This window comes from Cynocephalus volans, chromosome 4 (assembly GCF_027409185.1).
Source record: "Cynocephalus volans isolate mCynVol1 chromosome 4, mCynVol1.pri, whole genome shotgun sequence".
NCBI lineage: Eukaryota > Metazoa > Chordata > Mammalia > Dermoptera > Cynocephalidae > Cynocephalus > Cynocephalus volans.
Window position 1 is genome coordinate 96,345,467 of NC_084463.1, and position 16,210 is coordinate 96,361,676.

Consider the following 16,210-nt stretch of genomic DNA (forward strand, 5'->3'; position numbering starts at 1 on the left):
CACTTCCCCTAACTCCTTGCCTCTCAGTGTTCCTCAGCCTCTCCTGGAAGCTTCAGAAATGAAGAGGCTCAGACCCCACCCCAAGCGTGCTCCCCAGTTTTTTCCGTGATAACCCCTACAACCAAGTGCCTTAGCTCCGCCCCACCTCAGCTCCAGAGCCCGCCCTGCCTCCTTCGCCCCGCCTCCTTCGCCCCGCCTCCTTCGCCCCGCCTCTGGCCCGCCTCCTTGGACCGGAGTCACAAGTACGCATGCTCTCTCTTAACCTCCTCGTAGCGTGATGACTTAGCGGCGTTGGCGTGGTGACGTAGGGACGGTGGCAGCGTGTGTTGCCGCAGCGTGCCGAAGCGTAGGTTTAGAATTGTCGCGGGGCTGTAGAGGCGCTTTAGCGGCCCACGGTACAAGGTTTTTTTGGTGTTGGCCGAGTGCATTGTCCGCGTTCGGCTCTGTTGGAACGAGGAAGGCGGAGGAGAGGTTCTGTGGGGACAGACCTGGGCGCTGTGAAGGAGGAAGAGCAGCCGGGGGGCTCTGGAGCGCCTGAGGGCAGGGCTACAGGCAGGGTCTGAACTCGCGGGGCTCAGGACCGGTCCCGCCGAGGGCCTGGGGCAGCCGCGTGATGCTCGGGGCCGGGTGCCTGCGCCGAGCCCTGCGCTTCTGTTCCTCCGCCCCCTTCCCGAGGCACAAACCTAAAGCCAAACTCAGCGTGCGGGACGCTCTCGGGGCCCAGAGCACGAGCGGGGAGCGCGTTCAAGTCCAGGTTGGTGTGTGGGAAGGGAGTAGGTTTTTTCCTTTTAGGGATTTATATGGATCACCACGTCTAGCTTTACTTTGTACTGTCAGGTCAGACAAAACCACCAGCAGGGAAAAATAAGAAAATGTAGGCATCGCGTGAGTCCACACATTTTTTCTTTCCTTGGGTACCGTTACTTTTTGCAAAACTGTTCCGATGATTATAAAGTGCTGGAACTTTACTTTCATGATATCAGGGCATTACCTTTTAACTTGTTAATCATACAAAAAAATGTAGCGAATTTTTCTCTACCTTTTCCCTACCTTTATTCCTCATAATGAATATCCACGGTTATAAAGGGGTTGTATTGAGCTGGTTCCTTGACAGCAAAACATTCTTTATTGTCTTGGTATTCACTTCTGGCTGACAGTATAAACTGGTTCAACTAAACCATACCTTTTATTCGGCTTTTAGCCATATCAGTTCCTAAAATGGGGCTGTCTATGTGAATTATTTTTAATAAATTAGGAGAAAGAGTGAGATGTAGTAGTTTGAAAGTGCTCTGGAGTCAAACTGCCTAGGTTTAAATCTCTGCCACTTAGTAGCTCGTTAATTATGTACATGTCACTTAATGTGATCCAAAACTCAGTTTCCTCTTAGGAAAGTAGAGGTAATAATAGTCCCTACCTCACAGAGTCCTGAAAATTAAATGAGATAATGAGTAAAAGATATTTAAAACAGTGACCCATAGTCAATAAATGTTAGCTGCAATTATTTCTCTTACTAATAATATTACAGTAGTCTCTCTTTATCCGCAGTTTTGCTTTCTGTGGTTGTTACCCGTGGTCTGAGAATATGTAATGGAAAGTTCCAGGAATAAACAATTCATAAATTTTAAATTGTGCGCCGCGGTCCTGCTCTGGCTGGACGTGAATTATCTCTTTGTTCCGCGCGTCCACACCATATATGCTACTCGTACGTTACTGTATAGGAAAAAGCATAGTGTATAGGGTACTAGCTGTAGTTTCAGGCATGCACTGGGGGTCTTGGAGTGTATCCCCACGAGAATAAGAGGGGACTACTGTATTTACAGCAAGTTCACATAGAAGATTCCCCTTCTATGAAGGATCAGCTTAAGCAAGGATGATTTGACTGTTTCTCATTAAATTGCTGAAATACACTGATGCAGTTATTTTCCTTGTCCTCACATAACCTTGCTTTTTAGCAGTATGACCAATCTGCCCCCTTTGCTTTTCTCTGGGTTTCATATTCTTTCTATGATCCATATTAAAACCTCTTCTTGCTTCAGTCTATTAATTCAGCATACAGTAATACCTTCTGTGTGCTGGTCAAGAGAGAATTCGGAAATGAAAAGAACAGAACCTACTGCCCAGATTAGAGATTTTCAGTTTAGTGCTGTGCAGTCTAATACGGTAGCTGCTAGGCACTTGTGGTTTTGAGCACTTGGAATGTGGCTAGTCTGAATTGAGATGTGCTGTAAATGTAAAATACCAGTTTTGAAGAACAAAAAAGAATGCAAAATATCTCATTAATACATTTTTATATTGATTACATGTTGGTAATATTTTGGGCATAGTGAGTTAAATAAAATATGTTAATTTCACCTGTTTGTTTTTATGTTTAACATGACTGCTAAAAAAATTAAAATGCCTCATGTTATATTAGATAACCCTGGTCTAATCTAATGGTTAAAACAAACAGTTACAGCAGTGAGATAAGTAGTAGTGGTGTAATTAAAGAGCTGTGAGAAAACAGGAAATTCCCTAACCGTGTGGGTCAAGGAAGAGTTCTTGCATGAGGTGACATTTCTGCCTAGTCCTGAAAGATGTGTTCCACAGGCTGAGGAACTGGGGATGGAGTGGAAATAGCATGAGAATGTGTTCCCCAGGCAGAGGTACTGGAGAAAGGGTTGAAATAGCATTCCAGAAAGCTTGTTGATAACATGAACTTTGAAAAACTGCATTTAAATCCCCACTCTGCTGTTTGGTAACTGTGACCTGGACTGTTTGGAGAGTTTATCCTACTGTCTCTAAATATATTTCTTCTTCTGTAAAGTGGTAGTAACAATGACTTTATTAAGTTCTTGGGACTATTAAGTAGCATAATATTTATAAAGAGCTTAAAACAAAAACACATTAAAAAGTACTCAATGTTAACTTTTACTAACAGGTTAAAGAGAATGAATGAATATTATTCATTGAGCCTGACCAAAGAGCAAGTGCCTCTGGACAGTATGGTGAGATGAAACCAGAAATATGGGCGTGTCCCACATCATAAAAGGGCTTGTACAGGAGGCTGAGGCAATTTACACTTTATTCAGTATAGCCCTGGGGAAACAAGGCTTTTAGTGTCAAATAGACTTGGGTTCAAATTCAGGCTCTACACTTTACCAGCAGTGTAACCTCCAGCAAGTTATTTAACTTCCCTGAGCCTCAGTTTTCTCACTTGTAATATGGGAATGGTAATTCATGGAGCTGTTGTGAGGAGGAGATGAGACAGCATATGAAGATAGTAAAATGCTTTTTACATAGTAGATGTTCAATATGTGGTAAATAATCTTGCACTGAAAAATGTTTATAGATTATCTTCTATGTACCTGGCTGTATATTTCAAAGCAACTAAAGCATGGTTCTTTCCCTCAAAGGGTTATGGCCATAGAAATAAGTTTTAATAACAATGGTATAGAGTATGGTGGGGACACAAGGAAAGTAAGGGTCAGTATAGTTTTCCTAAATAGGTTATCTCTTGCTTTTTCCCCAAGCATATTTAATGGTGAATTAACTCATATGCTTATAAAACTTAAGTTTAGTATATCTGAGAGACATGTTTTTAATGTTAGTGGTCAATTTGAAAACATCTCACTGGTACTTACATGCACCTGCCATTTAATTCAGACTGTCTTTGAAAGTTTATGTGCTACTTCGTAAGGATTCATAATGAGAAATTTTTTGAGGGCATTTTTGTATGTTACTTTGTAAATGGAAAAAAAATTGTAAAGGTCTTTATGAGTACATATTCTCCCTTCTGGGAATTTGATATAAAAAGGAGAAAGTCACCAAGATATGTGCCCTTTTATTTGTAGTTGGGGACAGGGAGGAAATACCTGGAATAGCCAATATTGGGAGGATTGCTTATGTGAATTAAGCTCATCACTTTGATGGAATATTAGGCTCCATTCAAAATGATGAGTTTTATTAACAAAAAAAAAATACCAAAGTTTGTATCTCACTGTGATAAGAACCATATAATTATGTATGCATATGGGTAAACTAATGGCAGCTGATATGTTGAAACAGGATTGTGAGTACATTTTTTTTTCCATTTACTCTTCTGTGTGTGTATGTGTGTGTGTGTGTATGTAATGAAAATGTGAAATGTAAAATGTTATGTGTCTTAAGCTTACATAAGAAATATTTCTCTTCTTTAGGGATGGATTCGTTCAGTTCGTTCCCAGAAGGAAGTCTTATTCCTGCATGTAAATGATGGTTCATCTTTGGAAAGCCTTCAGGTTGTTGCAGATTCAAGCTTTGACAGTAGGTGAGTTTTTAAAATAGGAGAGTCCTTTGATTTTCTTTTTTTCATCTTCAATGTTTCCTACTTCCCTAATCCAGGGTTCATATTGCCCCTTGAGTGATCTTTCTCAACAAGCCTGCTTTCATAGCTTTGAGGATCATGTCCAAAGAGTTGGAATCAAGATCCCTCAAGCTCAGGCCTTTCCTCTTCTGTCTAACATCTTCACATGCCAGTATACTCCACCTGTGCTTTGATTCAGTTTTAACTACTTGCATCTCCCTTAAACTGTCTGCTCTTTCTTGTCCTCTAGCTCTTGTACATGTTGCTGCCTCTGCCTGATATAGCCTTTTCTTCTTCACTTGCCTTTCATAGTTCCAGTTTAGGCATCATCTGACGTTCCCATCCCTTGACTGTGTCCCTCCTCTGTGCTCCCATACCATCCTGTGCCTACATCTGTCATAGAATATATCACATTGGATGGTAATCAACTGTATTTTTATTTGACTCTTCCTGCTAGACTCTTTGTTCCTTGAGATTTGGAATAGTATCTCATTCATGTTTATATTCTTGACCCCTAGCACAGTGCTGACAGAGTGACCAATTATTGTTTATTGAATAAGTGGAAGAAACTTTTATGGTCACATTCATCAGGTTTTAAAACTAACACCATTTTTATGTTAGAGTATGAGCTCAGAGGAGCAGCACATTATTCTGATTTGTTAGAATAAGAATACTTTGCTTTTCCAAGGATTGTTAAAGTTAATGCTCTGCACATATTGAATAGGTTCATGGGTCTCAGACTACTTGGTCAACTGGGCAGAACAATAAAAAAAATTGTTCTGATGTAATAGCAACCTTTTTTAAAAGCTTATAGTTTTTCTGATTATATATATAAATATAGTAATCACATGGGTATGTCTAATGGTATCCAAATGTTAGGGGTTCTGGAGGATAACTGCTTATCTCTTTGAGGTATTCTCAAGAGCTCCCAAAGTAAAATTCTTATGCGTCAGTTAGTACCTATTTTAAGTCAGAGCATCTCAAAATACCCTCTCAGGTTTGGTGTAGTAGTGGACAGTCTTATTTATATAAATTATATAGGAATAAATTTAAAAGAAAATACACATTAAATGTAGCAAGCAGACAAAACTGAGTGGGGAATCTCCTGACATATTTACTTTAATACAGTTTATTATATTACTGTATTGTAATATTTCAATACAGTTTATTAAAGAAGACACTTATACTCATTGTAATATGGAATATTAGAACTAGAATGGATGTATGATCATTTAGTCCATCTTCTTAACAGAGATGATTCTTAAAACAAATAAGCTTAGATGACTTTCCATAGCAGTCATACAATTGGTTTTTGGATGAACTTGAACTAGAACCTAGACTTCTTAACCAGAAAGTAGTTCTGTGAGTACTCAGGCCATCAGCCAACTAACTTTTTTTTTTTAAAGTTTTAAAAAAGGGGGGGAGGGGGCTGGCTGAGTGCAGTGTTATAACACCAAGGTCAAGGGATCTCCATACCTGTCAGCTGCCAAAAAACAAAAACCAACAAAGTAATTTCTCGGGGGCTGGCCAGTTAGCTCACTCAGTAGAGCATGGTGCTAATAACACCAAGGTCGAAGGTTCAGATCCCTATGCTGGCCAGCCTCCCAAAAGAAAAGAAAAAAAAAAAGTAAGTCATTGCAAGAACAGTACACAATTCCTGTATACTTTTTGCCCATTTTTCCCAGTGATAACATCTTACATAACCATAGTATGTTATCAAAGCCAGGGAATTGGCATTGATTTATTACTATTAATGAAAATACAGACCCCTTGTTCTGATTTTACCAGTTTTTTCATGTAATTTGCAATCTTTTAAAAAGTTTTTTGGCCAACTGACTTCTTGATAAGGATAATTATATAACCTCTTAATTCCAAATACCTATGTACAAATCCTTAACTCTTTGTTTCCATTTTTGAGCTTATGGAATTCATTTTTATAATTTTGGTATAAAACAGAATCCATAGATTCTGAAGACTAACCTAATTAAGGGTAAGAACTTCTGTCATTAAGTATTTCAGTGTTCTGATAGCAAGGTTTGTATTAAAATAAAGGTTATATATAATGATACCTTATTTACCCTGTTTTTTGGTTACTACAGAGAATTGGGTTTTGGGAGCTCTGTGGAAGTCCAAGGACAGCTGGTAAAAAGCCCATCCAAAAGGCAAAATGTGGAACTGAAGGCAGAAAAAATTGAAGTTATTGGAAAATGTGATGCCAAGGTATGTTTTCTGACACTTTTGTGGATGCTGTCTAGGCTTAATTTAAAACATTAGCTATTTGTTTTAAGTGTGATTATTGGGAAAATGGCACTTAAAACACATTTCAGTTGTGACTTCCCAAGTAATTGAGACGGGCCATAGAGCCTGTAGAGACAGTAGCAAAAGTTATTTACGTAAATGGGTTAGTCTTATTAATAAGAGCTAAGTATTAATCTGTGCATCTCTGGGGGGGCTTGTCACAGTTGAAACTCACTGCTTTTACAAGCATGCCCAGTCATCCAAATGAGAGAGACATACAAGGGCAGGCCATTTCAGTTTCACATTTTTAGGAAAGCTAGAAATGACTTTTGCAAGATCCAGAACTTATCATCCAGTAATGGTACTGGCCACCTGCGGCTGTTTGATATTAAATCAATTAAAATTAAATAGAAAATTCAGTTCCTCAGTGGCATTAGCCACATTTCAAGTGCCAGTAGTCCCATGTGGCTATATTTGAATAGCACACATACAGAACATTTCCATTTATCACAAAGTTCTTTTTGCTGGTGCTGATCCAGAATGATGTGATGCTTGGGCTGAATAGAGACAAGAAATTCTGCATTAAGACATGTTTATACCTCTTCTGTTAGTAGCTTTATATTTATAAACCTGATAAAGAGGTTAGAGGGAGTAAAATCAAAGATCATCGATCTAATTCCTTAAATTTACACTGATGGAGAAAATGAGACCCAGCCAATTGAATTGATTTGCTTAAGGGTCTGAGCTGATTAGTGGCACAGCTGAAATTCATGTTCTAGCCATTTGACTTTGTGTTTTTGCTATACAGTCATCACTCAGTCAATTCCCCTGGAATCATGGGGAATTGATTCCAGGAACAGCCCCCACACACCCCCCCATACCAAAATTTGCAGATGCTCAACTTTTATATAAAACGGTGTAGTTATTTGCATATAACCTATGTATATCGTATACTTTAAATCATATCTGGATTACTTATAATACCTAATATGATATAAATGCTACGTAAATGTTTTATTACTGTATGAGGGTACTTCAAAAAGTTTGTGAAAAAATGGAATTAAGAGATAATATGAATCTTTCCATGAACTTTTTGAAGATCCCTAGTTTTTTTTTTACTTGTATTAGTTTTTTATTGTTGTTATAAGGCTGTGCTCTAACCAAGCTGTAAAGCTAAGGGAATAGCTGCATGACTATGCCAATTGTCGGATTGAGGCAATAGCTATGCTAATCGTATGGCTAGGCATTTTATAACTAAAGCCAAAACATTTCATTATTTTAGTTATACTAAGTTTCCATTTGTATTGTCAGGGCTGGGGCTCAGACCCTTCAAACCCATTGTATAGACTGGGTCACCAGACCCCTCACACGCAGGTCCATGCTAGGTAATTGGGAAAGATCCTGGGAGCTGTTGGCAGACAATGCGAACTCAGTCCTCACTAGCAGCAGTGGCAGTCGTGCCCTCTCCAAGGGTCTTGGCCTCTCAGAGGGTCTCGGGGGCACTGGCAGCAACAGCTTGCAGTAACAGCCGCTGCCACCTCCCCCTCCGGGGTGGGGGCATCCCAGGGGCAGGGGGCGCTGTGGATCAGAGCCACTCATCCTTTATACTTAAGTCCATAACCCAGGACACCTGGGTGCCCATGCACATCTACATCAGACAATAGCCAAGGAACACCTGGGCACACATGCATATTTACATCAAACACTCCGCAAGATTCTGAACATCTGAGGGGCCCTGACCATTTTCCTTCACTTTACCTACGTGAGCTAATTGGCCAGCCCCCAAATTGTTGTATTGTTATACTGTAATTTTGTTCAAATATTTAATGAACAGAAAGTAAGGAAGTGTAGGGAAATTGCATCATTTTAATTCATTTTTAGTTCTTTTGGAATAATAGGAAGAAATTAAATGTAAGCAAATAAAGGAAGAAAATGAGGCAATTTCCTTAAAATATATCATTCTGAATAATTTTTCAAGACATTCTAATTGACATGTGAAATCAATAATTAGGTTCCAAGATTTCTGAACAGTAGGCTGTAAAATAATTTGGAAATCAAGAGAGGAGTGGAGAAAGTGCCCATTTTGGTTTTGCTTTTTTTTTTTAGAGGGATCTATGATTATTAAAAATTTGCCATGTGTTTCGCTTCCTTGGTTTTTATTGGTGTTGATGCCTTCACCTTCCCTTCCCTTTCAGTTCAGTGTCATTTTAAAGTATTCAGACATTAGGGAATTCTGAATCCCTAGCAGTTCCCAGGTCTCTATTAATGTCACATTTTCACTTTAGTTAGTATGGGGATTGTTTCTATACAACATAAAAATTAGTATGTGCATAAGGCCTAAAAAGAATAGGCAGAGAATAAAAGAAGCAGGTTGCCAGTGCAGCTTTTTTTTAAGTTCTCCCTTATCTTTTTTTAATTGAAACTTTGTTTTTTGTCTGAAAGGATGTATCTGTCTCAATCTTGTAACATGAGTATGTACATGGTGGAAATATTTCAAGGTGGAGCCATAATTTAATTTAAAATTTTTTGTAAATCTTCACTAATCTGCTAGGTGAAAGAAAGCTGATAACCTTCCCTCAGGTTCTTAGACACCAGTAACATGTCGATAGAGTAATAAACAGCACCAATAGATTATGAATTATTGTGGGTTTTCAAAACATATGGGTAATTTTGGGCCGAGCCCGTGGCGCACTTGGTAGAGTGCTGCGCTGGGAGCACGGCAACGCTCCCGCCGCGGGTTCGGATCCTATATAAGAATGACTGGTGCACTCACTGGCTGAGTGCCGGTCACAGGAAAAAAAACAAAACAAAACAAAACACATATGGGTAATTTTAAAATTGAATAACAGCTGTGTGTATACAATGATTGAAAGCATAATCTTTAATAGCTACAATATTCTGAACTCCTGTGTGCCAAACAGTGGACTGTTTTGCATAATTGATCTTATCCTATTTGTAAGAAGTGGTTGACAGCTAATGGATAGAAGTTTGATCAGTAACAGATGAACCTCAGCGATATTAAATAACTTAGCCAATAAGTAGTAGAGCTGGATTCAAACCCACATCTCTCTGATTCTACCCTACCATTCCACTTACCTGGTGAAAATAATGTGGACTATAATCAGTTATATTAAGAAATAAAGAAGAGCATCTTAGTTTGTTCTAAAGCACTATTTAAGAAATGCCCTGGAAACTGATTTTATATACAGTATCTTTTTTAGGTTTTAATTTGGTTTTTTTTCCCCCCCTTTTATTGACAGGCTTTCCCTATCAAATATAAAGAGAGGCCTACTCTGGAGTACATCAGACAATATCCTCACCTTAGGTGTAGAACTAATGTTCTGGGTTCTATACTGAGGGTTCGCAGTGAAGCCACAGCTGCTATTCATTCTTTCTTTAGGGTAAGGTGTTTTGGTTCCGTATAGGTTTTCCTAGATATCCTTTATCTTCTTCTGAAGAAGCTGAGTAACTATAACACTGGAGTATTTTCCTGAAAGTGCTGTTCATTGTTTGTTCCAAGCATCTTTTTCTTGTTTCATACCGGGTCAAATGCCACAGGCATGAATATATATGTATGTGTATACTGTATATACTGTATATATGTGTGTTTATCTAGTTTTTTAAAGAGCTTTATTGAGTAATTGGCATAAAATACTGTATATATTTGAAGTGTACGATCTGATGAATTTTGACATACATATGTATATATTCTCAAAACCTTCACCACAATCATGATAGTGAGTGTATCTATGACCTCAAAAGTTCCCCCGTGACCTTTCATTATTCTTCCTCTCCCTCTTTGTATCCTTTCATCCCCAAACACCCACAATCTGCTTCCTGTCACTATGCATTAGTTTTTGTTTTCTAGAGTTTATATAAGTGAAATTATTCAGTATATGCTTTTTTTTTCTGGTCAGGCTTCTTTTATTCAGCACAATTATTTTGAGATTCGTCCATGTTCTTATATGTATCGATAAATAGTTCCTTTTTACCATTAAGTGTGATATTAGCTATAGGTTTTCGTAGATATCCTTTATCTAGTTGAGGAATTTCTCTTCTGTTCCTGGTTTGCTGAGAGTTTTATTAGGAGTGGATATTGGGTTTTGTCAAATACATTTTCTGCATCTTTTGAGATGACCTGTGGTTCTTTTTCAGTTTGTTGTTATGCTGAATTACATTGGTTTTTGAATGTTAAACCAACTCTGTATTCCGAGGATGAAACTCCACCTGGTCATGGTGTATTATCCTTTTAATATGTCATTGGTTTGAATTTGCAATAATTTTGTTTAGAAATTTTGCCTCTACGTTCATGAGGGATATTCTGTAGTTTCCTTTTCTTGTAATGTTTTGGTCTGGCTTTGGTATCAGGGTAAAGTTAACCCCATTCAATGAGTTGGGGATATTCCCTCCCTCTAAATTTTCTGAAAGTATTTCCATAGAATTATAATTATTTTTCAAATGTGGGATAGAATTTACTGGTGAATCAATCTGAGTGTGCACTTTAAAATATTCGGGAGGTTTGTTTTTACTTTGTGTGTGGGGGGGGAGATTTTTAACTACAATTTCAATTTCTTTAATAGATATACCACTAATCCAGTTTTTGTTTGAGACTGTCACCTTACTGTTTTGGTTCTAATTGCCTTATCCATTTTTTGTTCCCTTTTCTCTCTTTTTCTGCCTTCTTTTGCCTTAATTTAGTATTTCTTATGATTTCTTATCACCTTTGTTTTCTTATTAACTATAACTCTTTGTTGTATTTTAATGGTTGCTTTAGGGTTTATAGCATACATCTTTAACTTCAATTGATAATTTACCACCTCACATATAATGTAATAACTTTACAATGTATACTTCCATTTCTTTCCTCCCATCCTTTATGATACTGTTGCTGTGCATTTTACTTTTACGTATGTCCCACAATTCATTATTATGTTTGTTTAAGCAGTCAATTATCTTTTAAGGAGATTTAAATAATAAGAAAATAATCTTATTTATTTACCTATGTAGTTACCTTTTCTGGGGCTTTTTATTCCTTTGTGTACATGCTAGTTGCCATCTGATATAATTTTCTGCTTGTCTGAAGAACTTGCTTTAATATTTCTTATAATGCAGATCCGCTGGTAATGCATGCTTTCAGCTTTTGTATGTTTGAAAATGTCTTCATTTCACCTTCATTTTGGTGGGGGGTGGGGGTGGGAGGGAATTAAGCCAAGTGAGCCTTATTTATTTTTTTAAAATACCAAACCACTAAGAAAATACACCCTTGAAACAGCAAACAGGCCTATATTGTCATTTCAAGTAATAAGTTGGTAAAAGGACAACAAAGTCTTTATCAAAATAATAATGTGCCATACTGTGGCAGGAAAAATACATATTGCAAAGGCCCCAGGCAAAAATGGTATTTGGTAAGGGAAGGCAGCCCCTCCTTTACTCTAAAGGAGTTACACCTCGCCTTAGCCCAGATTGCTTGCTTTTTCTCCTTTGACTTTCCTGTTGCCAGGAGATTGTCTCATTAGGGCTCTTAACTCAGGGAACTAAGTAAGCAATGCTGGGTTTAGGTTTTCATTCCAATCTGTTCTATGAAAACCAGATTATTCCAAATCCAGGACTTTACAACACTCTTAATTAAGTAGCCAACAGTTCCTCTTTTACTGTTCATTCCTGGATGCAGCTATATATCACAATCAAAACCCCCTTTCCCTTCAAGGAGAAAGTGTTACTGCAAGATTGTCCTGTCATTCTGCTGCAGACAGCCTCAGAGCCCATCAGGCAACGGGAGGGAAGCTCTGCTTCCCATACTCAGTGTAGTGTCACCTCTCGTGTCTTTGCATGATCTCCGGGCTGAAAAATGCAGTGTGTAAGAATTTCAAGAAATGCACATCTACGTCTTAATATCCAGAAAAAGATATCCACAAGAAATCTTTGAAAGTTCTTATCCAAACTACTGTTCCTTCCAACTCCACATTTTTTTTTTTTTTTTTTTTTTTTTTTTTTTTTATGAGTGGGAAAATAACTTTTATTTCATTTTGGGGAGTGGGCAGGTGTCTAGTCTCAGAACTTCTGGAATTGCTTCTTGGTGCCTGCTGCCTTGGTGACCTTGAGCACGTTGAAGCGAACCGTCTTGCTCAGAGGCCGTCATTCACCCACTGTGACAATGTCGCCGATCTGGACGTCCCTGAAGCAGGGGGATAAGTGCACGGACATGTTCTTGTGGCGCTTCTCAAAGCGATTGTACTTGCGGATGTAGTGGAGATAGTCCCTGCGGATGACAATGGTCCTCTGCATCTTCATCTTTGTCACCACGCCAGACAGGATCCGTCCTCTAATAGAGACATTACCAGTGAAGGGGCATTTCTTATCAATGTAGGTGCCCTCGATAGCCTCTTTGGGAGTCTTGAAGCCCAGACCGATGTTCTTGTAGTATCGTGGGAGTTTCTCCTTGCCAGTTTCTCCCAGCAGGACCCTCTTCTTGTTTTGAAAGATAGTTGGCTGCTTTTGGTAAGCTCGCTCAGTCTGAATGTCCGCCATCTTTCCCACTGCCTCCCAACTCCACATTTTAAATCAACTTTATGCCCTTGTATGTAAAACAAAATCAAGGAAAACAAGGACCCAGAAACCTTTTTGCCCTTTCTAAATTAGTGACCTCATGGATTTTGTTTTATAGCTTATGGAATATAATATTACCATTTCTGGTAAGCAGGAGGTTGGAAAAAAACAGAAACACCTCTCAAACTTCACCAGACTCTAGGCAGGTTAGGGGAACCTGGCAGCGCATTGGTACCAGTGTAGTGAGCTCTGGTTTGGTACAAGGGAGATCCCTACTGCCAGGACAGGCAATTGCCACAAGAAATTTAGGCTCTAAAACACTTTTCTGTGCTATCTCTGACCCAGATTTTAACACCAGTTTTTTCCATTTCACTTTTTAGGGTTGAAACATAAAAGAACCAGTGTCTGGGGGCAAGTGACTTATGGCTTAAACTTGTTGCCATTTCTTCATTCATAAATTTCTCTTAAAAGGCTAAAATTCCCATTCCTCTTTTTAAATAGATTCCTGCCCTCACCCCTGATGGCCACTAGCAAAGACTTTTATCTCCTGATGGGTGAAAGAGACTCCTCCTTTTTGATCATAGTCGGATGAGGTACATGTGATCGTCCACACACTTGGTCACACAACTGTCCAGCTGCCCCTTCATCTGAAGCATTTTATTTCCTGCATCTGTTGAATCTTTTGGCTTTGTTTTTGCAATGTATGGTACACTTGGCCAGGCAGTCCTGGAATTTTTCTAACTCACTGGTTGCCAAGCCTCGGCTTGAGCCAGAGGTGCGTGGTAGTGCTCGAGCACTGGTGTACCTGCTCATGGATGCCTGGCTGTTCTCACAACAGCTGGCACTGCACTGGAACATGATGATCTCTCATCCAGATGTTCTTTCTCTGCAGACTCTTCACCATGGAGTCTACTACCACCTGCACTCAGAGCTGCTGCACCTCCCCCATGGCAACTGCCCCCCTGCCCTGCACCACCTATTTCACTTTCTTTTTTTCTCTTTTTTGGCAGCTGGCTAGTATGGGGATCTGATCACCTTCGTTTCTGAAAAATATTTTTCCAAGTTATAGAATTCTTGATTGACAAGTCTATTCTTTAAGTACTGTAAAGTTTCCACTCCACTGTCTTCTCATTTGCATTGCTTCTACTGAGGAATCTGATGTCATCCTTCCTTTTGTTCTTCTGTGTGTAACATGTCTTTTGTCTTTGGCTCATTTTAAGATTTTATCACTGATTTTTAGCAAGTTAATTATGTGCCTTGCTGCGGTTTTCTTTGTTTCTTGTGTTTGGGGTTTGTTGAATTTCTTGGATCTATGAGTTTATAATTTTCATCAAGTTTTTTTTTTTTTTTAATTTTATTTTATTTTGTCAATATACAATGTGGTTGATTATTCTGGCCCATTACCAAAACCCCCCTCCCTCCTCCTTCTCCCCCTCCCTCCCAACAATCTCCTTTCTGTTTGCTTGTCGTGTCAACTTCAAGGAATTGTAATTGTTGTGTCTTCTTCCTTCCCTGCCCCACTGGGTTATTTGTGTATTTATTTATTTATTTTTAGTTCCCACAAATAAGTGAGAATCTGTGATATTTCTCTTTCTGTGCCTGACTTGTTTCACTTAATATAATTTTCTCTAGGTCCATCCATCAAGTTTTTTTATTCATTATTTCTTCAATTATTTTTTCTATTACCTCTCTCCTTTGAGAACTCAGATTATCCATATATTAGGTATTAGGCCCCTTGATGATATCCCATAGCTCAGTGATGTTCTTTTTTTTTTTTTTTTTTTTTTAGTTCTTTTTTCTCTGTGTGTTTCTTTTGGATAGTTTCTATTACTGTATCTTCAAATTTACTAGTCTTTTCTTCTGCAGGGCCTAATTTGTTTTGACTTTTGTCCAGTGTATTTTTCATCTCACATACTATAGGTTTCATAGCTAGATGTTAGATTTGGGCTGTTTTTTATATCTTCCATGTCTACTTAACTTTGTGAACATATGGAATACAGTTTTAATAATTGATTAAAAAACTCTTTAATTCTTCTGCTTCTAACACATCTGTCAGTTATGGGTCAGATTTGGTTGATTGATTAGTCTCTTATTATGGGTTATGTTTTCCTGCCTCTTCACGTGCCTACTAATCTTTGATTGGGTGCCAGACATTGTGAATTTTGCCTTGTTTCATGCTGTATATGTGTAAAGCTTCTCGAGCTCTGTTCTGATATTCCGTATATTAATTTGAAAACTGTTTGATCCTTTTCGGTCTTGCTTCTATGATTTGTTAAGCAGGTCTGGAGCAGTATTCAGTCTAATACTAATTGTTCCCCACTGCTGAGACAAAGCTTTCCTGAGTACTCTACCTAGAGCTTGTGAATTATGAGTTTTTCCAACCTGGCTTGTGGGAACAGGCAGTGATCCAGCCAGCATGTGAGCACTGTGCACTGTTTCCTCTAATCTTTTTTAGATATCTCTTTCCCTAGCCTTGTATAGTTTCTTCACACATGTGCACTGATATACCTAATACTACAGGGTGACCCTCTACAGACCTCTGGAGTTCTCTATCTGAGCAGCTCTCTCCTGTCTGATACTCTGTCCTATGAACTCTAGCCACTTTGGTATCTCCACTCTCAGCTGTGTTTTCCTCAACTCAGAGAGTCTGCTGGGCTCTACCTTACTTCCCCCTCTGTGCTGTGGCCTAGAAGAGCTCAAAGTAGTAAGATGGGCTACTGATAGGTTCATTATGTTTGTTTTCCATCTCTCTGAGATCACTGGCCTTTGTTGCCAGTGAGTTGAAAACCATTGTTTCACCTGGTTTGCTTTTGGTTGTTTCAGGTGGGAGAATAAATCCGGTCCCTGTTTCTCTCATATATAGTTAGCACTAATTTTAAAGCTTCATTGGTGTTGACCAACTAGGTTAATCTAATGACTAAAGGCATTTTGTCTCATTTAGATTTGCTTTTCAACCTTTTCTCCTCACCTGGGAAAGCTATAGTGGAATATGGCAAAGTGCTAAGGTGATGGGACTTTCCCTCCATGTGTATGGGAGGACTCCAAAGGCAAGGAAGGAGTGACTCAGCAGATGAGTTCAGTGGAACTCTTCCTGTGCCACTTCTA

General features: G+C 38.8%; 2 protein-coding genes across 5 annotated transcripts in view; one reads left to right on the forward strand and one right to left on the reverse strand.

Annotated features, from left to right (window-relative positions):
• Positions 1-322: 322 nt before the first annotated feature.
• The window catches only part of NARS2 (asparaginyl-tRNA synthetase 2, mitochondrial), a 130,981-nt gene continuing 115,093 nt past the window's right edge, over positions 323-16,210 (forward strand). For 3 of the 4 annotated variants that reach the window (XM_063093521.1, XM_063093524.1, XM_063093523.1), the window contains exons 1-4: positions 323-754; positions 4,176-4,285; positions 6,421-6,541; positions 9,820-9,960. In XM_063093521.1, the coding sequence (XP_062949591.1) occupies positions 614-754; positions 4,176-4,285; positions 6,421-6,541; positions 9,820-9,960 (513 nt within the window). In that variant the 5' untranslated portion in view covers positions 323-613. The remainder of the gene's footprint in view (positions 755-4,175; positions 4,286-6,420; positions 6,542-9,819; positions 9,961-16,210) is intronic. The other variant, XM_063093522.1, reaches the window with a different exon arrangement.
• On the reverse strand, positions 12,562-13,095 carry LOC134375772 (small ribosomal subunit protein uS17-like). The gene has a single exon (XM_063094472.1). The coding sequence runs from the start codon at positions 13,085-13,087 to the stop codon at positions 12,695-12,697; it is 393 nt and encodes a 130-aa protein (XP_062950542.1). The 5' UTR covers positions 13,088-13,095; the 3' UTR covers positions 12,562-12,694.

Coding starts and splice junctions, on each gene's coding strand:
- LOC134375772 (XM_063094472.1), bottom strand. CDS start 13,087: ATGGCGGACATTCAGACTGAGCGAGCTTACCAAAAGCAGCCAACTATC.